This window comes from Ambystoma mexicanum, chromosome 10, assembly GCF_040938575.1.
Source record: "Ambystoma mexicanum isolate Mex_15411 chromosome 10, UKY_AmexF1_1, whole genome shotgun sequence".
NCBI classification, from domain to species: domain Eukaryota; kingdom Metazoa; phylum Chordata; class Amphibia; order Caudata; family Ambystomatidae; genus Ambystoma; species Ambystoma mexicanum.
This window is the reverse complement of record NC_090932.1, coordinates 1,079,915,530-1,079,940,889: the sequence shown is the minus strand read 5'-3', so window position 1 is coordinate 1,079,940,889 and position 25,360 is coordinate 1,079,915,530. Positions and strand designations below refer to the sequence as shown.

General features: G+C 45.3%; 1 protein-coding gene across 10 annotated transcripts in view; it reads left to right on the top strand.

The window, feature by feature from the left end:
• Positions 1-25,360, top strand: part of AAK1 (AP2 associated kinase 1) — a 498,991-nt gene that overhangs the window by 258,920 nt on the left and 214,711 nt on the right. For 6 of the 10 annotated variants that reach the window (XM_069618898.1, XM_069618900.1, XM_069618896.1 and 3 more), the window contains exons 17-19: positions 547-645; positions 2,497-2,598; positions 20,401-20,502. In XM_069618898.1, the coding sequence (XP_069474999.1) occupies positions 547-645; positions 2,497-2,598; positions 20,401-20,502 (303 nt within the window). The remainder of the gene's footprint in view (positions 1-546; positions 646-2,496; positions 2,599-20,400; positions 20,503-25,360) is intronic. The other 4 variants (XM_069618901.1, XM_069618899.1, XM_069618902.1 and 1 more) reach the window with 2 other exon arrangements.

Below are 25,360 nucleotides of genomic sequence, written 5' to 3'. Positions count from 1 at the left end.
GTATATATGGACTGTTTTTGATCCCTTAAGCATTGCAGAGGTTTCCCACAATAACTGTGAGTTAATTGATTTTCTCTGAGGATACCCAAGTAGTGTGTTCACATGATTTACATTTGTTTTATAAAACGTATCGTTCAAAGTAATGTTGGCAGGAGGCTTGCCCATCCAAACTAACAGTTGTGATTTTTATAATTTAGTGAGACAGACAGCTCGGCATAGGGGCCACGTGTACCTGGGAGCTGTGGGCCAGGCCAAGGGGTGAACCAGTTGAAAAAGAACATATTAGGGCTTTTCTCTTGTTCCAGTTGGTTCCAAAATAAGCAGGTTATGTTATCCAAGTACATGGGGAAGAAGGCTGGCCACAAAGGGAGGCTTGCAGAGCTATTGTGTGTTTGACCGGTGTCTTGCAAATTGTCAGCCCAGCCCAATCTTTGGTCGAAAGCATTGGTGTATCTGTTCTCGCTGTCACGTGGTCTGCCTTCATCCACCTGCTTCTTTCTCCCTTTCCTCTGCTCTGTCCAATGCTCTTTCCTGACTCCTGTGCAGCGGAGAATGCGAAAGACGCCTCGAGTCCGGACGCCAGTCCCCCGCTCGTGAACATGTCTGACGCGTCCTTCCTTGCTCTTCCACTATCTGAAACACCAGGTAAAACAAAACAAAACAAAAACAATCTTGCCTAGTTTCCCTGACACGCAGCTGGAGCTGGTGGGTTGGCCAATCAAGTGCCTCTGCTTCATGTCAAGTGTGAAAGTGTGGGTAGGCGATGCTTGGCTGTGTTCCTGAGAGTGGCTCTTTGGGTAGCGGAGGGGCATAGTTGCATTGCATTTTCGGGGACATTCGCAATATGCACTTGACTAGTGTTGACAGTGGCACGGAGAGGGAGGACAGAAACAGCCTGCTCGGGAAGACTGGGGATAAAGTATCTTCTGGGCCACGCGTCCTCTGAAGTACAGCCCTTCCATTCCTCCGCATTGGGAGGAGCTCATCGTTTTAGTGCAATCCAGACCTCTGGGTGCAACCAGAAGGACACGTGTTCATGTCGATACAGGCTCGCCTTCTTCCATTGTGGATTAAGTGAATAGCATTCCGTTTGGGAATACAAACGCTGATTTTTTTTTTTTAGAGCCGCGAGGCCGTTTATTTTGTGGTGTGCGCTGTACAAATTGTCAAAATCTGCAAAGCAAAATCCCACAGCATTTCAGAATTCTGTGAGGCAATTTGAACTGTTGTCATTTTAAAAACATATTTTGGGGTTTACAGAAACTTGAATACTGCTAGCACAAACAAACCATTTAAGAATATGCTATTTAAAAGCACACAATGAAATGAGATTAAAGGAGCCAGCAGTTCGGGCATTTGTGTAGGCATGGCATATGCATTTATCAGGCACTTCCACAATGTTAATGACCTGGCCATACAATGGCGATGGCTGAAAAACCCTGACTATGTGGGAATATGATGCCAGTGCCTGGCATATGCCTACCAAATACCCATACAGAGGTCTCAACAGTTGGCTTTGGCAATGCTTGTTTTTCTCCAGGACTTCAGTTGAAGGAAGAGATGCCAGGATACACACATTGCTTCTGAATCAATTGGCTGCAGGCACTCTTTAAAACCTTTTTTATTACACCAGGAGCCACTTTACAGCTGTGATTACACCATTGACGCTCAAGACTGCTTAGAACAAGCAGGCACAACACAGCATAGTTTGTACGTAATAGAGCTAGCTCAGAGGTCCCAGGAGTGTGTGTTTTGGGTGTGGAGGGTCGTAGTGGTGTGAATGACTATAAGGATTAGCATGTGTTGTGGGGGCTAGCTAGGCAACTCGAGTAGGCCCCATTGGTGCTGGGGACAGCAGCACCTGGGTGGAGGCACAGCACCTCAGACAGTTGCCGGGGGTACACCCGGTCTTGTAGAGAGGCAGGATGAACCCTACCTAGCCTGTGCGTACCCTGGCGACCATGCTGGCTACAGGGCCCCACGGCACCACGGCCTGCAGGCCCGTGCTCACATGGTGCGGCCTGCAGGCCTGAAATGAGACACCCAAGTAATTCCATTTTAGCGTCTGCAGCCGGTCTACTCCACGTGCCTGCAGCGGCTCCTTTGATTTGCTTGGGCCATGGGACAGTCCTAGCCCATCTGAAAAGGGGCAATACACGTGGGAGGGACACATCCTCGTAAAAGGGTGATACACATGGGAGGGTCACTCAACACACTATGGACAACGGCGATCAACTGGTGGGTAAAACCAAACACTCGCAAGTTGAGTCCTTCTTCACTCTCCATCTCCCTCCTATCTCTACTCCAATGCAATAGTAGTTGCCTAAAGATGGGTTACAATAATCTGTGCTTCACATTCACACACACACACATTGTTAATGTCTGATTGTTATTGCTCTTTTTTCCTTCCTTTGCTGTTTTTTATTTCTGCTTCTGTTTTTTGGCCTGTTGCTTCCTTTTTACCCTTCTTTTCTTGCTCCCTGCTGCGTCACCCAGAAAAACTGATCGAGGGTCTGAAATCTCCAGAGCCTACGCTTCTGCGTCCCGACCGCTTGCCCCTGGCTGATCCCTTCGGCAGCGCAGCTGATGCCGATGACGGTAACCTCTGCGCCGGCGCATGCCTGTGACACGTGGGGGCGTGTGCCTAGTTTTGGTAGCCAATTGTAGGGCTCTGGGTGTTGGCAGAATGGAGGGGAATTATAACCGGTGGGGGGCTGGGCGGAGGGGTTCGAGGGGTAAGGAGAAAATAAACCCTACAGCACAACCTCCCCCGTTTATAAAGCATTACTTTGCTTCTCCTGATCACACCATGAGTGACCTGCTTGCCAGGTATTTCTTTGAGCAACGTTTTATTTATTTATTTAAACCCAACCACTCAGATTCCCTACTTTCTGTTTTTTAGCTTCACAGGTAATAAGTCACTCGCCGAGCCCTACTCTTCAGCCCTCCTCTCAACCCAATTTTGTTGCCGGAATGTTTCACAGCGCTTGACCTATAATTTGCGAGCGTTTCTCCGGTGAAGGTGTTTGTGCGCGTCTATGCTACCGAGATGGTGCATCTACAGTTCTGCTTAACTTGGGGTTTCTATTACCAGGGAGCATTCAGAATGTGTGTAACTTCACTCTGCATTTGTCCAACCTACACAGAAGGTTCCTAAAATAGTCTAGCACCACCTCTGAAAATGTTGGGAAAAATGTGGGTCGATCTTTTAAGTGTGGTGGGAGGAATGCCAACACGCCTGGCTCCCATTCAAACAGCCAAAGGGAGTTCTTTCTGAGCTGTAGTGCAAACAGCACTGGAGATCTGGCCCGACTGGTTTGCTGGAATCTCTCCAGTGGTTTCATGAAAAGGGGACTTGGATGTAGATATCTGTTGCTTTGGGCCTGCAGAGGTAAATGCGAGCTAAAACGGATAGAAGTATTTCTGGCAATCGTGTCTGGAGGCCGGGGAGGGTTGGGGGGGGGGGCAGCCTGTGGGCCAAGTGGGTATAGCTATGCAGGTCCCTGCACTCAAGTACCCCTTTATTCTGCAAATGTACAGTGAGGTCCACAGAGAAAGGAGGCAACTGCTGCCAACCAATAGGCCCTCTCTAAATGGCAGTAGTGGTACTGTGGCCGGGAGGCGTGTCTGCAGGCCATGACATAAAGCTGGATTCGGCAACCTTTGGCTCTCCAGATGTTGTGGACTACAACTCCCTTCAGCCCTAGCCAGCCACAGTAGAGGTTGAGGAAACATGGGAGTCCTGCCCTGAATCATCTGGAGAGCCGCAGATTGCAGACCCTGGATCCATAGGCACAGCATATGAGATGTATTCCTGGGCATGGGTGAATGGAGGGGCTTAATGGAGTAGTGGAATGTGCAAAGGCTGGCCTGTGCAGAGAAAAGGCTAAGGTTCTGGTTCTAGAGCTACTCTAGGTTCTCGAATTCCCCAGTGATTTTAGCCCCAGACCAGCTTTCACCAAGAAGGTACAAAGCTTGAGTCATATGGAATGATGACATGTTCAAGGGTGATAATTTAAGCATGGACTCCCAAAATAGAACCTAAGTTAATCTGGATAGTTTTTGAGGGTATATCTTGCACATATGACACTCCTAATACTTGCTGTACACCAAAAGAAGTGGTAGGTTTATGATAAATGTAAAGCTATAGTAGACAATCATTTTTATGTATGTAGCTGGATGCAGTGACTCCAGGCACTAAAAGTAAACCCACTACTCTTGGGACTGAAATTTTCACCACCCACTCCTTGCTCCCGATTAGAAAAGAAACTGTGTTGAAGGCTCTATTCCCAGCTAACAATTGTCTGCATGGTGTACACATTAATTCAACATTATTTTGAAGAAAAGATCAAGCTCGAGGTCCCTGCAGGCTCTGTCATGCTGCGGCCATGGAGACTCTGGCAAAGGTGGACGTTCCAACATAGAGCGGTCCAGTCTCTCTGTCAAACTGAAGTTGCGGTCCAATCCTCATCCAACATGGCCACCGCAAGTATAACAGCGTAACCTGCCATAGCAACGGTGCATTGTATCTGTCTTTCTTTGGAGCTCGTTGCTGTGCCCACACAGTTCCCCTTAGCTTAGTTTAGCTACAGTTACTCCTTCCACTGGTTCACGGCCAGTCCTTTCTCTGTGGTCCTTCTTGTTTACAGTCCTTGTATTCTATCCCTGTGCCTTGCAGCACCTCGCGGTTATTCACCCCGGCGTCCTGTTTTGCCAGCTTTAGCAGCCATGTCCCTCTCGTCGTGGATCTGCCGTCTTAGTACTCTGCCATTTGGCTGCTTTTACTTTACTAATTTATTATCTGTTTGATCAGTCCTTTTGACTGATTTTCTGGCTATCCTCGGCTTCACTTTCTCTCTCTCGCTCCCTTGGATGCTGCTTCCGCTAATCTTTGCGCTAACTCTTACCTATTCCTTTAGTCTGTTTACCTTCCGCTCGCTCTCTCATTTCTTTCTTTGGTTACCTGCTCCGGTTTTCCCTCCGCATCAGGCAGTCAGGCTTTCATCCCGATTGGATAACCTTTAGCGCATTGGGTTACCAGTATCTTTGCGCTCCTTTTCCAGGAGTTCCACAAGTGCTTCTATCATCATCCACTCGGAGTGCAGTTTGTTGCCAGAGACAATTACACATCATCTTCCCAGTCGGAGAGAAGTTTGTTTACCAGAGCCAATTACACATTTCCGTGTGATTCAAGGACTAAGGGAACATTCTGACGGCATTTTGACTTACTGAGGTGCATCTTTCTGCCATATAGTGGCGTGTCGTCAGTCTCCATCAAAGGACCTTTTGAAGCCCCATCTGTTATCACTTACCAGGGTTTTGGTGCCTAAAGGCTTTTTCCCTGGTTCTGGACTGGCTCCCCCCCTGGCTTGGGTTCCTTTGCCTGCCTAGGGATCCTTAGGGGGAGCCCGACCCTACTTGCACGATAAAAAGGAAAAGCAGTCCAAGGAGAAGAAGACTAAGGAAGCAAAGAAGTCAAGAAAGGAGGAACATTTCGAGACCTGAGACGGCTCGTCAAAAGATAAAGGTGAGGAGGAAGCTCGGGAGGGTTCACCAATTCACCACAGGCTCTCACCTCTCTACTGATCAACTTTGATTGGTCATGCCCAAAGGAAAGATTCAAGGCACTTTGACTCCCTTGGTCTCCCCCACAGCACAGCGTCAGCAGGGAATTGTTACGTTATCCCTGTCGCCACTTTAAAATAGGCATTAAGAAATGTGCTCGCCTAGCATCCTACTGGAGTTTATTATCCTGCAGACTTTGGAAATCCTAACATAAAAATATGGAGGAGTGCTTTTTGTATCCAGAGAAGGAATTGTATACTTTTATTCACCACATTGATTCTTGCCAGCTAATATTACCAGTAAAACGACTTTGCAGAATTCAAGAGCCGCTTTTCGTTGAAGCTTCTAGCTTCATTCATTTGGTTGGTTGGTTGGCTTGCTCCCACCCCCTCAAATACTCGGAAATCCCTTATAACAGATTTGTGCACACATCAGCCCACACGCTTCGAGGAGTGCACAAAGAGTGCTGTCTTGCTGACCTGTGGTCCGGTTGAGGGCGTGTATTACTCAAAATTAAACAGTTGACTGAGTCCATTCTACCAGAGAATATTGCATTGTTTTTCTGCACTACGTTTAGTAACTATTAGTGGTTGCATTCACTTGTCGTTGGGGGTGGGGGGGTGTCGGACTAAGCCTGCCCCTCAAACCAGTCGGGCATTCCCTACGAGCCCGCTCAGTGAGTTGTCCAGCACATCAAGGGTGATTGAATGGTGTGTGATTTAAAGAGCTGGAAAGTAAATAATACTTCAAAGATGCCTTCTCACCCTTCGCAGTCACTCCCTCCAAAGGAAAAAATTCAAACAAACAAAACTGACTGATTTTTTTCCAAGGCAAATCATAGTACTTCCTCAAATGCTATGTTATTAAATGTGTCTAACACAGATGGAGAGGGCGGGAGCGTCGTTGTGTGGAGTTTCGGCTTTTCCTCTAACCACACTACCCGGAAAAAAAAACATGGCTCTGTCCTCAAGCAGCAAATCAGTTGAATTATTCCTGGGGGTCGAGAACTTAAATGAAATCCAAATCGGAGGATTCTGCATCAAACCTGCAATCATCTGTTTCTCTTAAGCACATGTCACCATATTATGGCTCAGTGGCAATGCGCTCATCTTGGAAGCAAGACGATGTAGAGCAACACAGGTTTGAATCCCGGGTGAGCGCTTAGAAACCTCTTCGGTATTAAGCACGTTATATAAAAACAATTATAATTATAGACCTAGAAGACCAATTTGATTGCCCAGTAATAGATCTTATTTCTGGTGTGTCTATTATGGCACCAGCCATATCGAGTGAAATGGCCAAACGAGTGCACCTTTCTCTTGGCTCTAGGCTACCATCTTTGGTGGGTGGTGAAATAAAAGAAGAGGTCCAGTTGCTCAGATTTCGAGCCTTTCGTTCTTTTGAATCCTTTGCAGTATTGTTTAATGAGTCGTCCCAGGTGGACTGGTGGAAGGGGAGTTAATTTACGAACATAGCTAACCATTGGCTTCTGCTCGGGTTTCTGAAAATGTTCCACATGTCACTTAAGGACCCTTTGATAGAAAATGATTGTTACTCGTTTGAGGCCAATGTATCTACAAGGGAAAAGACTGTGGATTCATTTTCTTTTCCGGTGTTGTCTAGAATCTTGGATTCAATGGATAGGGGAAATGATACCTTACCGTATGCACTTCGTGAGGTATGTCTGTCACTAAGGGAGGTGACAAAAAGACCTTTTATAGAAGGGTTTATTGCGGCACTCCACTCCAACGTGGTAAAGCCTGAGGTTCAGGTGAAAGACATATTGCCCTAGTTGTTGCAGACGTTATAAAGAGGCTATGCAACATAAATTATGGAACACAAACTAATTTAGGTGACTGTATACAACAAGATTTCAACCCCCCCTCCCCCCTTGATTGACTTAAACAAAGTGGAGAATACGTCCTCTGATGAGGTAGATATGGTGGATTGTGATATTGATTCTCAAGCTGTAATTGGTGGGAGCAGTGCAGCAGGTTCCATTATTAATAGTGTGGCGCCTACATTGGTTTCCCATGATAATATTAATTTAAATTTAACCGAGAAAAGAAAACCAAAAATCAGAAGAATATCCCTAAACTGAAAAGGGCTCAAGGGCATTTTTGTGAGGGCTAAATATAGTTACTAATATAGCTACACAAAATGAAAAGACATCAAGGCTCATAGTCATGAACAAGCATGAGGGAGACCCTCCTTTCCTTTAAATCAGGAATTGAGTGGTGGAAATATAATTCCCGTGTTTTGGTACCAATGTAAAAAGAATCTGTTATTAAACTGAACAATGTAAAGTCACCCCTTCATTAAATGGCATTGAGCAACCTTCAAATAACTGTTCTGGAGACAAATGTTAGTTTTGGCACTAATTGTTTGTGTATTCCGATGGGTGGGAGGCTCAAGATCTCATCTCAACACAGAAAACCGAGCGGATATCGCTCACATAAATATTATTGAAAAGATAAAAGAAGCAAGGAAGACCTGGATGACAATTCAGAGGCATTGAGAATGCCACCCTCTGTTTCTAATCTACTAGATAAGATATTGGTGCCAAGGATTCCTAGTGCGCCAGTCGTGGCTGCTTTTTTGGCCATCATTGATCGTCCCCTTTCCGGTGCCACCAACAACTATGGTCCCTTTGAAAGATAATGTCTATCCAATTTTCCATACCTTGGAAGAAAAAGTAAAGCAATTTAATTAACAATCCCGGGACCTAAAGAAGTAGCAGTATGTGGGTCTTTGCAGTGTACAGAAATTCCTTTTATTCTACCCAAGATTGCAGATTGTGTGCCGGAATCACGGCAGTCAAAAGGTGCCGCTAAAGTAACGTCAGCCCATGGTGATAGCATACACTGTGTAATGTTGGTATGTAATTTTAGATTAAGAGGTTATTATCGACTTAACAGACAATACATTACTCAAGGAAGCACCTAAGTTGAGATCAATTATGTCATTGCATAGTGTTTGTGTGGAATTGGTTGATAATGTTAGAGTGGATAGGGTAAAGATTGGCTTGTTTTCAAAAATGATACACGGTATTGTATTATTAGAAACCCAAGATACTGAACATAAGGGCCACCTGGGCACAGCCCTTGTGAACGATTTAACTTTTGTTTGTGAGTCATTGTTAATTAATGTTAAAACTGGCCTAAACCAAGACCAACATTTGGCAAATGGTTCTACAGGGCCTTGTACAAATCAGAGAACCGTTTCCTATGATTGGGCACAGGTTGTGAATGGTCTGCATACACAAACCAATCATTTGGTTAATTGAAGTTCAAGCAATGCAGACATAAATATTCTTTTGTGGAATGCCCAACGGTTTCGTCCACTTGCTTGAAAAAAGGGGGGATTGTGGAATTCTTATGATTTGATTTGCCTCTTAGCAACTTGGATTATGGATGAGCCGATTTCTAGATGGCTTTACTATATGTAGCACCCCTGCCACGAGAGGTTTGAAGGGTTGCCCTATCGGTGGACTTTTGTGTGCGTTAAAAATTAACAAGTATGTCACAGTGGAAAAATTGATCAGCACTAGTTATGGTATAGCCGCTATAAGATTCAAATGGTGGGATATTAGGTGCATCTTCTTAAATATTAAGCACCACACACCATTTATTTTAATCTGGCAAGAAACACTCGACTCTTTTAGTGAACATTCTGGTATTTTATCTTCGTCCATTCCTGAAGATGGTACTTCTTTAATAGTTTTAGGACATTTTAATAGTGAATGTCTCAATAATAACTTTTATCCTCTTAAAGATAGGGTAAATTGTATGAGCAAGCTAAACGAGAGAGGTAGTTTAATAAGAGAAAACTTGGAAAAGTGGTATTTGGTAATAACAAATGGAAATATTCTTGGCGATATGACTCCTGAAGGGACATGTTGAAATGGTGTGGCAAATTCAACTTTGGATTACATCTTTTTTTTTAACAAAAGATGTATTCCTGTTGTGCACTTCAATGCAAGTTCAACAACGCATCAAAGGCAGTGATCACAGTCCTCTTCTTTTGACTCTGTTTGGAGGTGGACACACTTAGTGATGTCCTTAACTCACTGATGATAGAAATTGGGCAGCGTGATCTTGCAGTTCTGTTGAATCCCTATTTGTCATTGAGATTTCATTATGCTGTTGAGAATTAACTTTGAGGGTGGATTTTTAAATCGGCTTCCAGGTGAGTATGCACCTTATCAAATAAGGTTATTAATGACCCTTTCATCATTGGCTATAACCAGGGGAGAGGCTGTGAAGAAAACTCATGTGCATACATTTCACTAAGAAGCGCAACACAAAAAAAGAGCTAAGAAGGGCTATTAGAGTATTACAGAAAATTGGCCCATCTACCCTGCTCCTGATTAAGAAGGTAAAGCAACAATATAGGATGTTTTAAACTTCAACATGGTTTAGAAAGGATGCTTGACACAATCCAGCATACACATGATCCTAATTGTGTGTCCTTAATTAAAGTTACATATGTTCAAGTTTCCTTACATCTTCATCGTATTCCACAAAGGAGCAGGAAGATCATTTCACTAATCTGTATGCCTGTAGGAGTGACTATGAGGTGGCTACAGATGACATTTTGGCTTCAGGAAGACTCATTGGGGTGGTGCTGCTTAACCATTGGTGTGCAATTGGTTCTGTGTGCTTTTGGAAAGTGAAAGTGTAAGACTTCAAAAAGCTCCAGGCTTTGATGGTCTTTCCAATGCTACCCTTAAATGTTGCTCCTATGGGCAAACATTTTATATTATTTAATGAAAGTTATGCACTCGCACTTGATGCCAATGACTAGGAAAGAGGCTACCATGGTCCTCATCTATAAGAAAGGGAATAGAGCTGATCCAAATAAGACGATTTCCCTTTTAGATTGTTCTTATAAAATATTTGCTTAGAGAAAATGGTTAAAAAAAAGGGGGTTAACACTTCATTAAATTGTTTAATTATCCAATTACTTTCTAAATAGTTGGTGAATACCAATAAAACCCTCTGTGCCGCCTTTCTTGATGTTACAAAATAATTTGGTGTAAAAAGATCCTTGCTATTGGAGAAATTGGTCAAATGGTGGTGTCCGGGGGCCCTGCTTGTAATTCTCACAGCTCTTCATTCGAACACCAGATTGAGAGTTTGTCTGGACCAGCAGGGCTCTTATGGAAATTGGATTATCACAGATGGATGACTGCGCCAAGGTTGTGTCTTTGTTTGGCATGTATATTTTGAGTTTTAAATCTGTTTTTGCACATATTAGTTGTATTATTTGATTTCACACTGGTTGGATTGGAACGGGCAGTAATCACAGAGAATGACTATTGCAAAAAATGTAGACCTGCATCTCAATGTGGAGAAGTCCAGAATTCTAGTGATGAACCCTAAAAAAAGGAGCTAGGGGCTCGGTCAAAGAACAAGAGCTTTCAGTGGTTCATATACCCGGCAGAACACTAGGAAAGGTGGATACATTTACATAACTGGGGTTGTCTATAACCGCCAGAAGAGAAAACGGGTCTTTTGCAGTCATTTGCCTCTTTGATTTCATCAGCTAATATCCAATTACGCCAACTGGACCGAAGATTTGGCACATTTTCTTTATCACTTGCTTCATTATATTACCAGCAGAAAGTTGCCCAAGCTCATTTATGGTGCTGAAACTTTTCTAAATAAGAGAGATTGGGCAAAGGTTGAATCTGGAGAAAATCTTTTTGTCCCTACCCCGAGGAGTTCGATTGGCTGCTATCCGTCACATGTTGGGTCTTCTTTCTCTTAATTAACGTGTTGAGTGGGGCCACCTGTGTTTATATTGCAATTTTTTATTCCCCCCATTAGTTTCTTTTTTTACTGTTTTTTGAAGATGTTATGATTTTAAATTCTTGCCCAACTCTATTTATATGAATTGATAAGTGTACGAGTTTATTAGGTGAAATTGGTTAATCGAAAGAGGAATTATTCCATTTTCCGCTTCGTGTTAAGAACACGTTTCTCCATGATTTAACTACTAATGAAGAGTTGCTCACTACATATAAACTTTTTAACCATTTTGTTCAATATAAAATATTTTAATGTACAATCATTTTAATTGAAACAACCCTCTAAATTATATCGAAAAAAGATGTTAAGATTAAAATTGAATTTGTTTCCCACACAAGACATTATAACTGCCAGACTAAAAATTCCGGAACATATAAGGTTATGCGCCTTTGTAATAAAAAAAATGAGGTGGAAACTCTAGAACATCTTTTTGTTAGGTGAGAAACACTGGTCCATTTGCTTACTTAATGGTTTAATAGTTTGGGCAGCTTCGGATGTGACCTTTTACATTTTTTTTATGGCAACATTTGTTTTGTGATCCTACTACTGCACTTTGCATTGCTGCTATGCGCCTTCTATCTTTTCTATTTTTAGATGAAAAGTGTTTGCTATATTAGTTATTTTTCATGAAATGTATTTTATTCAATTTTGAATTTCAATTATTAATCTATTGTAATTTGTGTTATCATGTGTTTGTGTGATAAACTTATGTAAAGCTAAATTGTACAATAAATAAATAACATAGAAATAATGGTCTCCAAGATTACATTTAAATCTGACCGCGGGGAAGGGATAGGCGTGGATATAAACCGGGGGAGAGAAAGGATGTGTGTGAGAATTTCCAATAGCAGAGCAGGCAGTGGTCAAGAGGCAGCGGTAGAGGGGGAGGATATGGTGGAGGCGCAACAGGGGTTTGAGCAAGAGGGAGGATAGAAAGCAGAAGTGGTGAGGGAGGAATATGGCAAGATGGAAGGCGGGAAAGCGTCAGGTGGGGCGGATGTCAAGAGAGGGCTAGAGTTGGTGAGAGATGGAGGAGATAGAAAGGGAGGGTATGAGGGGGGAAGGCTGGTGGAAGGGGAGAGAAGAGACTGAGTGGAGGAGGGAGAGATGGAGACAGAGCAAAGAGAGAGACTAACACAGCGAGAGAGTGAGGGAGAAAGGAAGAGACACGGTGGGGGAGAAGAGACACAGGAAAGAGGCAGATGGAAAGCGAGTCAGCAAGATAGGTAGTCTGTGGATTGGGGAGAAGAGTGAGTCAGAGGCGACAGAGGGAGTATGGGGAGGGGGAGAGTCATGGAGGAAGAGAAAGGGAGTCAGGGAGGGATAGAGAAAGGCAGAAGAGAGCTATAGAGTTGGGGAGAGGAAAACGAGATCTACAGAGGAAGGTGAAGAAGTGGCAAGGAGGAAGGACCAGGAACTGGAGCAGTGGAGAAGTAGCAGGAAGTAAGAGGATGGTGTCAAGTCATTTGGAGTTATCGGGAGAGCGATGGCCAGAGAGTAAGAGCACAGATGCCCGTCAGTTGTATGAGGGAGGAACGAGTATGTGGTGTAACATTGAGGTTAGACAGTCTACTGGACTACTTGTTGCCTGTCCCAGGAATGGATCAAGAGGCACGAGAGTGCTTTGGTTGGTGAGAAGGCAAGTAAGGAAGGCTTGGGTAGAGGGTTCCAGACTACCTCGTCTCTGTGGAACCTACTTCAAGAAAAGCCTTGTACTCCGGCACTCCTACTGAAGATACTTTGGTGAGCTACCCAACCAGTGGCTTACCAGTAGGGGCTACTTGATCACCCAGGATTAATTTATTGTAGAAGATCTGTGCCAAAGACTGAACACCAGGGTGAGGCCCTGGCAGAGACTGGAGACACGAGTTCTAGCAAAGGTATTACTTTGTGTAAAAGGCCAAAGAAATGATTTATGAATTTACTGAAGCATCTTAAGGAAACCGATTGCCAGAGTGAAGGTTTACAGAGTGGTCACGAGAAGCCTTGCAAGAACTTTGGGAGAGACGAATTAACCAGAAAGTGAATCCTGGAAGAGGCTTGTTATTAGCTAGCCATCCTGACCATTTAGTTCCTTATTAATGGGGGTCACGGCTAGTTCCTTAGTAATGGGGGTCACGGCCAAGTCTGAACGACACCTTTTGACGGAGGTGAGATTTGAAAAGGAGACTCATCTCTTGGTTTTTTTCAACTTTCCACATTACATGTAAGAGAAGTTATTTTCCATTTTCTGCCAATCTCGTTACTATGAACCCCACATAAAGACCGCCCTCTGAAACAGATTACTGTGTCTTGTGGGGTTTTCCCAATTTCCCTGTGACCAGGCCTGTTCTCTAAGAATGTGGCTGCATACAGCTACGGTTGTGGTCAGGAAGGCACTTTAGACTTTGCTTTAAGTCCCAAAATCTTGTATTTATTGTCCTCAATAAATGATCGGCATGGCAACACCCACACACGTACATATGATTGGGTTCACTGTAATGAAATACAAATGGATACATTAAAGCAAAGTCCAGCTACCTCAAGAGTTGACAGGATGATATTGCATAAGCATGTTAAATGTTGAAGCGTAGTTTAATCGACAGCCCGGCCAGGTCTGTTTGAAAAGGTGAGTGGGGTGGTCAGCCTTGTGAGGGACGCCCAGGCACAGGAACTTAGATGATCTGAGAGTGGGGATGGATCGGTGACCTGGAGGAAGGGCAGAGCTCCTGCATGTTCAGAAGTAGAGGTTATGCTTATGATCAGCGGCCCCTGATCGAGGGCCTCTTAGTAGACAGTTGTTTAGCTGGCAGGTTTTACTTTACTATTATTTTTTTTAAAATGGTAAATATTTATTTAAAAAACTCATGGGTTAAGGGAACAGAAGGGGTAATGGGGCTAAGGGATAGGGTTAAGTAATAGGTAACTGGTCTATGGGAGGAACCCCCAAATATACATTAAAAATGCAATTCTTTTTTTCGATTAAACAATGTTAATAAAAAAGTCATCGGAAAACAAGCCTGGTGGCAAAAGAACATAGAACCGGGCCTCTGTGCAGGGAGAGGGTTGCCAATCCATGTTCTCTGCAGGTTGACCTGAACCGCACTGGAGAACCACCCAAAAGAGACAAACGGAAGTCATTTCTTTTTGACTGGACAAATGACCGTGCACCATGTAAAATCAAATGCACACACATGTGATTTCCTGGGCTACTATTCTCTAGATCTCACCCAGAAGTCTGAATGTAGTTAATGTAAAACTGTCTGTGCAGCTAGGGTAGGCTTGCTTGAGTTATTCCCCAGATATCTGTGTGTGGCACGGTCACAAGACTGGTTCTTAAATCGTTCAGCGCGGAGACAAGCCACCTCCATTAAATCAGTGGGATCTTCTCCAGAGGTCAAAGACACAAATGGCTTTTCTTTATGGGCCAAGACTTAGCTCAACCTCAGCTGCGAAGCCTCATATCCTTGTGTGAATGTAAGCTAATAGCTCGAGTTTGCACAAAGATCACCCTGTTTTTCAATGTGTGCAAAGATTAATGTAGGAGATTTGAACGTTTTTTTAAATTGTGAATTGGTTTACAAACGAAGCCTTGCACATACAACAATACAAACACATATAACTTAAAATGACAGTATAAATTCTCAGGTGCTACTTTAACAATATATGATTTTGAAAATGCATCCCAACCAAGGTCAATGAAACTGGTTTTCCTGAAAACTCTTAACCAAACACCTCTGTCACTTTCTTTGTTAACATTCTAAAAATAAAAATATAAACTAGTCCTTTCTGTGGACAAGTTGGGAAAATGAATACAGGTGTGCTACTGTATCTCAATCACATTATCAATGCCACAATCTACAAGAACAGTCAGCTAGAGCGCAATTATTTCTTATCCCTGTAAACTCTTTGGTGGACACTAAGTTCAATCGAAAGCTTGGGCACTGGTTGTGCCATTTCAGATTTTCAAATTAAATAAGATATTGCTGCAAGGTCCTGAGTAATTTGTCCTCGGAAGCAAGGTCCATGTACAATTTGTATCTCTTTATAGAAGTACGTAAGGGTACCCGGGTCACTGCACTTTATTCATTAAAAGTATTTGCCCACCCAATGGGACTGGTTGAGGGTCTATAGAGCGGACATATGTCAGGCACTCATGGGAGAGCCACACTGGCATGGCAACCGGGGAATATGGACTGGCTCACGATTGTCAGGAGGGCAAGCCCGGCAACTTGCCTCGTGTTACACCGTTCCGGGATGCCTAGATCCCAGAAAAACAGGGTAACCATTGTATGCCACATGAAAAATAATCTGAAGATGCCAAAGCAAGAAGCCTTGTGGGTTGCCAGTTGACTTTCCATGGTGGTTTGAGACACATTCCAAGTCAAGGCACTGTTATTTCACTTTTCAAACTTCTCCGCGATTCTAGCCAAATGGCAGGTTTCAGCACACTATGCGAACCTCTAACCTACATTTTACTGCAGACATATAAATGATTACTGAATTCATGGAAATAACTAATCAGATGTTCCTTTGTTGTGGGAATTTGATGAGCTACAGTTATGCTGTCACCAAATTCACTGGTCCTAATGTTTGCGCTGCTCGTTAAGGATGGTCGTTTTGTGGTGTTGCTTTGTCGCAATTCCTATGGAACACAGACTTGAACAGAAACGTTGTCGGTTCTCCATACAAAGGACCAATAGGATAATCAATGTAACCTTTACTAGAGTAGCTTCTGTGGGATGTGCATTTTGCCTGCACCCAAGTTTGTAAAAAAGACACTGCTGTCCCGGTTTCTGGAATCAATGGGAGAAGAATAAAGTGCCAATCGCTTTCAAGTCAAATTTTGGTATGCTATGCTGATGGGAATAGCTCAGTGAATTTAGCACTCACTTCAGAAATCTGTGTGAATGTTTCACATGCTGAAATCCACAATCGGAAGGATGAAGGGCTGAGTCGGAAAAGTTCCTTAAATTGGGTGCCATTGAACTGGGTAATGAGCACTTAAGTGTGTGACGAGTACAGCTTTAGGAGCGAATAAAAGCATGAAATCTACTACTCGACGCTCTTAAGATTTGAGCATTAACCTCAAGGAGACCTTTATTTCTAGCCTTTGTTGACCTCAAGCAGGCTTTTGACAGTGTCAACAGGTCTTTCGTCTGGAACAAATTAAGAGCACGGAACTGCCTGGAAGATCTTTTGGCCCTGATCATTGAATTACATGCAGACACCAGGATTCAAATATGGCTGGACTATGCCGGCCACTTATCAAAGAAGATTGAGACACAGAAAGGTGTAAAAACAAGGTTGCCCCCTGGCCTCAGAATTATTCAGCCTGTACATATCTGAGAATCATTAGACTGGATGATTTATGTAGACGACTTAGTCTTGCTATCTCAAACACCAATAGGCCTACTACGAGGCTTGGGTATCTTGCAGACCTACATGGACCAGAACGATCTTGACATCAACACAAGAAATTCTGTTTCAAATAATGCACAGCAAAAAGAAAAAGACTTTGTTTCACTGGAGGTTGTGCAATGACTTTCTGCGAACCATAAAGGTGACAAAATATCTAGGCATGTTTGTTAACTCAACAGAGACGGCAGAGCAAGAATTTGTGAACTCAAAAGGAAAACAATAAGTATGAGATCTCAAGACCAAGTTTTCCATAAAAAAAATATGGCAAATTCTCCATGTCTCCTGTAATTGAATTCTAAAAGATGAGTTATTCCAGTTTTGACATTTGGAGCCAGAGCATCCGTCGCGACATCATGGAAAACGTGGCCGGAATTGGAGGCTTGCCTTTGGAAGAAGTTATTGGGTCTTCCGAACTCTATGCCAGTACCCGCAATTAGATGCGAGCTGGGTCTAGTCTCCATGTACGGGTGAGTCATGTGAAACTCTCTAAATATGTTTAGGAAAACTATACTGGAAGATAGCCCGCCTCAATTTGAGATCCTAAAAAAGAAACCTTATTTCACTTACGATGTAGTGTTATTACCTTGGACTAGAAACTGTAAACATATATTGCAGGAGATCGATTCCAGTGAAAGAAAATTGAAGACAAATCTTAACAAAACTCTTGAAACACTTGTGTATAGGCGTGTTACAAATGCCATATCATATCATATCACTTAAATTGTTTTGCTTTGACTGGAATCGTACTGAAAAACAAATGGAGATCTATAAACTTGGGAGTCTAGCAAGAATGCACGGTAGAAGGCTAAATAGAACACACAAATATTTGACAAAAATTCCGTGCCCAATGCAAAGAAACTTATTTTTTTCGATTCAGGGGGAATGTGATTCATACAAAAGAAGTCTTTCACGCAAGGAAACCGGAAGTAATTACTGATTCAGTTTGTAGATTTTGCGGCATACACACAGAACATTTGAAACACCTTCGCCTGAGCTGTGAGGCTGTGAAAACACAAAGAACAAAACATCTTGAACCGACAATCTGAAACACCCCATGTATTCATGCTGGAGAGTGATGGGAGCGATTCTGCTGTGGAAATGATTTAAAATTAATTTTTGGTCTAGTAAATTTCATAACGGATATTTTAAAAAAAAGATTACAGCCCATGCCAATCCCCCCCCCCCAACACCTGAAGTACAAATAGTTGGCACAAAACACTCACAAAAGATTTAGTGGCGGTATGTAGACTTTGTCAAGGAAGATTCGTGCTTACTCGTCAAACTGAGCCACAGTTTTAAGTGATTAAAAAAATGCTCTTTCAGTGGCATGGAAAATGGACTACAACTAGAGGCGCCGCTGCATTATAATACGCGCGCACACACTTACTATACAGGTGCAGTGCTATTTGTTCACGCAAACATACTTGCAGGGTCCATGTGACCTTAATGAAATCGCCCCCACCACATCGGTCGATCCACATTGTATGCACTGCTACTGTGCCCACTCCCCTAGTCTAACCGGCTAAGGACAGCTCTAAAATCCCCTGCCACCGTACCCTGCAATCCCTGCAATCGCGCGGGGATCACCACATCGACATTAGTGGAGCTATGGCAAAGTTAGCTTTTTTTTGTTTTTCAGTGCTGCAATTCATCAGATCCTGTGCTCTTCCATATGGATAAACAAATAACCGGGTGCCACCACCATAACTATCAGCACTCGGGATTCGTGCACTTCCATGTTGCACCCATGAATACTCCAGGATTTGCCTCTTCATCTGCCTCTATCCCACTAGCAACCCAACCCCCACCGGCACCCCACCCTCTTACTTACAAGGCAACGTGCAACAATGCCACCGACATGGCAGAGGAGCCCAATAGCAGACCACGTTACAATACTTATAAACACATACATGCACTCCCTCATACTTCCCCTCGTCCCCTCGCCCTCTCGTCCACACACACACACACACCCATACTCTCCCTTGCCCTCGCCTCCTCCCTTCCCCTCGTCATCCTTCCCCTTTCCCGTTCCTCTCCATCGCCCTCCCTCCTTCCCCCTCTTACCCTCCCTTGCCCTTTCTTGCCCCTTCGCCCTTCACCCATCCCCTGCCCTCTCCATTAGCCTCCCTCCTTCCCCATCCCCTCGCCCTTCCTCCCTTCCCCTCTCCCTTCCTCCCTTCCCCTCGCCCTTCACCCCTCCCCGTTCCTCTCCATCCCCTCCCTCCTTCCCCATCCCTTCCCTCTCTTGCCCCCCTTGCCCTTCCTCCCTTCCCCTCGCCCTTCACCCCTCCCTGTTCTTCTCCATCGCCCTCCCTCCTTCCTCATCCCTTCTCCTCCCCTGCCCTCTCTTGCCCCCTCACCCTTCACCCATCCCCGTCCCTCTCCATCACCCCTTCCTTCCCCATCCCTCCCTGCCCTCTTTTGCCCCCTCGCCCTTCCTCTCTTCCCCTCGCCCTTCACCCATCCCCCTCCCTCTGCATCACCCTCCCTCCTTCCCCATCCCTCCCCTGCCCTCTCTTGCCCCCTCGCCCTTCCTCCCTTCCCCTCGCCCTTCACCCATCCCCGTCCCTCTGCATCACCCTCCCTCCTTCCCCATCCTCTCTTGCCCCCCTCGCCCTTACCTTCGCCCTTCCTCCCTTCACCCATCCCCGTCCCTCTGCATCACCTTCCCTCCTTCCCCATCCCTTCCCCGCCCTCTCTTGCCCCCCTCGCCCTTCCTCCCTTACCCTCGCCCTTCACCCCTCCCTGTTCTTCTCCATCGCCCTCCCTCCTTCCTCATCCCTTCCCCTCCCCTCTCTTGCCCCCTCACCCCTCACCCTTCACCCATCCCCGTCCCTCTCCATCACCCCCTCCTTCCCCATCCCTCCCCTGCCCTCTTTTGCCCCCTCGCCCTTCCTCCCTTCCCCTCGCCCTTCACCCATCCCCATCCCTCTGCATCACCCTCCCTCCTTCCCCATCCCTCCCTTGCCCCCTCGCCCTTCACCCATCCCCGTCCCTCTGCATCACCCTCCCTCCTTCCCCATCCTCGCTTGCCCCCCTCTCCCTTACCTTCGCCCTTCCTCCCTTCACCCATCCCCGTCCCTCTGCATCACCTTCCCTCCTTCCCCATCCCTTCCGCGCCCTCTCTTGCCCCCTCGCCCTTCCCCCCGTCCTCTTGTATATAGATGCTCATACAGGAACAGGTAAACGCATATGCTGTGAGATGTGCAAGTGCCATTGTGCGAGAGATGCTTGTTTGGGGGCATAAGTCTAATGCATGAAAATGCACGACCTTTGCTAATGATCAATTGCTTAGGTTTGTGGACCCTTTGCATCTAGGCATTTCACGATGCAAACAGACCATTTCAGTAATTTGTCTTCTTTTTATTTTCCTTTTTGGCGTCCTGTTTAAGTCCTCTTTGCTCTGAAAGTGGTCTTCATAAATAATCATTCAATTAGAATTTGGTCATAAATTGCTTTAAAAATAATCTTTGCGACTGAATGGGTCAAATAATTGCTTTATCTGTTCTGTAACCGTCCTGTAGTGAGGTTGCTTATGTTGTCCGCCAACTGCAAGGTTTCCGTCTTATCGTTCCTTACACTTTTTTGTTTGTTTTGTTTTTATGAATGTTCTGGAAACCAGGAAAAACGGAACCTGTGGTCGAGAGCCTCATTCCTGGTCTAGAACCGCCCATGTCACAGCGCCTCGTTCCGCAGGCGGATTCCCTCGCCTCCAGGCGTGCAGGTTGGTGGAAAGGGGGGGGGACTTGTGTTTCAGAGTGAGGCTGGAGTTAGGGATTAGGGGGAAACTGTGCAGCGTAAAGTGATGGGTTGAAAAAAATGTGCAGTGTTTCAAGCTGAATGCACGCATTACATTTGACTTGCCTTTGTGCTGAGCTTAGATGTTCTTCTCCTTAGCCCAAGCCCCAAGTCCTGCTCTAGTTCTATTTAGAATGTCCACTGCAGATGGTGGAGCAGTTTAATCATTTACCCATAGGTCGCTTCCGTGCCAAGGAAGCTATGGCATAGGAGGTTCAGCGTCTCAACGAGTAGCTGTACTCCACACCAATCAAACTTCCAACATCAAATTTAAATAGATTAATTCCAGCCAGCAATAGGTCCAAAAGCCTAGGAGTCCGTCTCGGCTCTGAAATAATATTTGAGGTACATTTTGCTTACAGAGAAATTGAAATACTTCCCACCAGCAAGTACCTTGAGGAGAAATGTAGGGCTGGGGCCATCAGTCCTATTTGAAAGAGTGCTATGTAATGTGACTGGAACTGCCCGAGCCATTTTGGCCACTAAGGGCCGCCTTCCTGTTCGGACGTTGCACCTTCTGCTTTTTGGCCACGTTGCCTCACACTGATCATTTGGGGGGCTCCGCCAGTGAAGGGGCAGAAGGTCATCCAGCCTGGCATCTGCAGGAGGTACCCGGTTTCAGGTGGCTCTGCTCTGTCTGATGGGAAGGGGTCCTAGCGGGCTGAGTCTTTTTGTCTGGTGGGAAGGAAAAGGAGTAAGCCAAGGTATGCTTCTCTATGCAGGAATGGAAAGACTTCACCCACATTCAGGAGTCTTTGTGAAGGTCATCATTGATAGTGGGCTGCTGCAGTCCTATGGCATCCTGAGTGAAATGTGGGATCAGGGTCATGTTCCTTTGAGTCCTGATTTCCCCAGAACATGACCCCAGGCACAATATTCACTTACCCGCCTGTCCCACCTTACCTGCTTTCCATACTCACTGTCCCTCAATTCTCTCTGCCCCTTCACAGTCCTCCTATGGGGTTCCCCATCCCAATTCACGCTGCATTTTCAAGTGTTTACTGCCATGTCAAATCCTGGGCAAAACCATTGGCTCGGGGGTTTTCGGTTCCCTTCGTTTGCAAGATGTCCTTTTACTGTGACAACAGTGTATCCCTTGTTTTTTACACCCCTTCAGAAAAGCTCTGCTACCCTGACCCAATAACTCCAGATTGGTCTCCCCAGCTCATATAATTTACTGAGTGAACGTGGAAAATTGTGCCAGGAGATAGCGACTGCGTGTAGATGACCCGGTCCTGAAATGTGCATTGACCTCATCCTCACCTAGAAACCAGCTTCCTTTAAAAGTATGCCGTCTTCCCTATCGGCCAGTCTGCATTAGCAGTAAAAAGTGAGAGGTGAGAACCTCTGAAGGATATAGAGACCCCAACACCTACAGTCAAATGTGCATAATGGCCTGATCGCAACTTGGACCTGTCTATGCTTTGTGCAAGATGCACGTGTCTATGATGCGGCTTTTGCATATGTGTAGAGAATGATGGCATTCAGGGTTTGAGAGACAGCATGCATCATTCCCTGTGTTTGCATTTGCAATTCAGCTTCCACTGTGACTGATGCTCCTTGCCTTGTAACCCCTGTCCTAATGCATACAAAGGTGCTGCAGTCTCACCAGGGATTGGGGTTGTAGATTGAGGTCTTGGGGCACTGCCACATGCACCCCTTGATGTGGAACACTGCACAATGAACAGTGGAAGTGGCCCCCAAAGACCACTTGCACTTTGGAAATGGTTACTGCTTGCTCTAGGCAGACGAGACGGCCCAAGCGTACAAACATTCGCTAACCTGGCTCCTCGGCCTTACAGACGAATTAAAGAATTTTACACGAATATCCATCCACCCCTAATCCCTACCCAGAAGCATTCCCTCCATCTTCCAATCCCAAACATATTTATAACTTTCCTTGGCTGCCTTCCATCTGCCTTCCACTAGCTATTCCTCCTTTCTGCCCCCCTCGGCTAGCCTTTCCATCTGAACAGCACTAACCATCTTCCTTAACAAAGTAATAACCCTGAAGCTTCACTCAACAATTTAATTGTCTGAGCCCCCGACACCCAGAAAAACCTTACACAAAGGTGTTCATTTCTGCCCCACCCCAAAACCTAACCCTTTAAACTTTTCACTACCCCTCCAACACCATCCTCCAATCTAGCATGTACAACTCATGCCACACCATGTACAGGTGTACCCCGTCCTCCCTGAATAAATTCACTGCCAAATATCTTGTATACGGGTGCTGTACCACCTGAACCCCCCCTCAAAATCCGACACCCCCGGACCTTACGAAATGTTTCCATCTCCCTTTTTATTTTCATTCTTGAGTCCTCCCATAAAATCATAATGCCTTTGACGGATGCGACTCACAGATCTTTTACAAAATAATTTTCCTTCACATGCATAATTGCCACTGGCACCTTATCCCACTGCAGGCCCCCTAGCCTTGACCACCCCATCAGTATGTTCTTGTAACTAGATCCCACTTGAGTTTCAAACACTCTTCCTCCACGCTTAGTTGCCCGCTCATTTCACTTAGGAATGTTTGCATATCCCAATTTCCGGCACCCCTCCCCCCTAACTCCCACCCCCTCCTTTGCAAAGCATCTGCAGAAGTAAGCCAACACAGTGAGACCCTTCACTACATTCCTGACGCCCTCCCAGCCCTCCAAACCTCAGCCTCTACACAGCTTTCCAATAAAGCCCTTATGTCTATACAACTTCCACGCCCCAGCTTTTTATCTCGCTCTCCCCAATCTCCAAACTACTCCCCTTTGATGCCTTTGACCATGAAGGAGTGTGCCCCAAAGCTAGACGCTTCCTCACTGAACTCCTTTAGGCCTCAGAGAAAACTTGGCCCTGTGGCCCCACATACTCTTGGGACTTGCTCGCTTTGCTAACCGTGCACTCCAACTCACCCAATCGTGTCCAGTAATTTGTGGGATAACTGCAGCCAACAGCCAGTATGGAGGTGCCGGGGTCCCATCCCTCCATACAACGAAACCCTGTGGCGTCTTCCCCATTGAAGCGAAAGATACTGACTGTGAGACACAAATGGCCTGCACCTGATCAGACCCAGTCCTTAGTAACCTTTAAAGTGAAGCTGTGTATGATTCCTGGCGAGGCATACATGTTAATTAAAGAAATCAACCAACTTCTGGGGAGCAGCCAGAGCACTATGGAGAGTTACAGGGCTAAAGGCATTGACACTGCAGAAAATGCCGGGTTCGCCCCATCATTAGCGGCGACCACAAAGGGCCCGCAGATGGACCATTGAGAGGAACAGCTGATAATTTTGACTTTACCGCCGATCGTGATTCAATCAGTAGAACCAGCAGAATGCCGTCCGAGCTTCAATTTCGGTTCTCGATGCAAAGAGTCATGAACCTACTTCACTTTTAGAACTACAGCTCTCACCAGCTCTATACTGCAAACAAGAGACAGGGGAACTGTACGGATGGCATTGGTATTGACATTGATAAATCTGACGTGACTGAAATCAATGCAGCTCAGCCCCTTCCATCCTGTATTATGTTAAATGAACTGCAGGGGGAGGGATGTTGTTGCCTAGGCCTAGCTCTCTAACTGTTGTAAGAGACTTCATCGACGAGCAGGGCGCTATGCAGACTCACCGTGACCCCCGGTTGTGGGCTACGCCTCCCTGTTCCCCAGCCTGCCATGTAATATCCTTAACCTCTCCCCCCATCAAGACGAGGAGGAATCCCCAAGGGTAACGGGATGCAAGTGCGATCTAGTGCTAACTGCTTTGATTTGTAAAAAGTGACAAAGGAGCTGCAGTGGGGGATCACCAACCTACAACAGAGGCTGGCATAGGGGCCTTCCAGTCTCAGTCATCGCATGAGGAAGATAATTGTAATTTGGTGAACAACCCTAAGTAGTCTAATTTGCCCGGAAAGGAATCCATGTCTGCCCAAGCAAGGGCCTTTGACATTAGCTGATCCAGGGCCCATGCTGCAACCCTAAGCAGTCAAAACACTGCTTCCCGGCCAGCACTGGTGGCCGTAGGCAGGCAGGCTAACCAGAGATCTATATCTATGCACACTGCTGGCAGTTTGGGTAGAGGATTAGCCAATAGAGAAGCCAGTAAAGCTACTAATGGCACTAGTTTTAGGGCCCAGAGACTGCAGCCATGGGCACAGTGTTCCAAAGGCAAATTGAGAGTGGGTCGGAAGGGGGGGGATTTGATATTTATTCATAGTACCTAAAAATCTTCTCCAGAATCCAGGGCATCGCTCGCCAATAAGTGTACTAACTGTTTTTGATTGGTGTGTGGGTGCTTCTCCCCAATTCAAGAGAACATCATACATTGTACCAGACTCTGCTACAATTAGTGATGTAATTACGACTATATGTGCATAGAATTAAGGGAGACAATGATTGTTGATTGAATACTTGGTATTCCCAGGAGTCGCTGCCCATCACCACTACTACCAGTACTATTGAAATCAGTGCCTATCCCCACTTTATCAGCTCTTACCCCTTGGAAATTAGGGCACAACACCCACTGTTATCAGAAGCCAATGCATTTCCACTGGGGAAAAGGTTCTGGGGTTTTACCAAGGGAAGTGAAGAGCTTGCAACAAATTTGATCCTAATTGATATAAGGACTGCACACATTAACGAAGTATCTGGGGCGTAGTTATTGTGTCCCACTTCGGGTAGGATGGTTTGTAATTTGTAATTATTGATGAGCTATGGATTATGTGATATGTTGTACTTTGATGGCCTTATGGCCAAATAAAGTTAATTTGATGAATGTCCAGACAACTCAG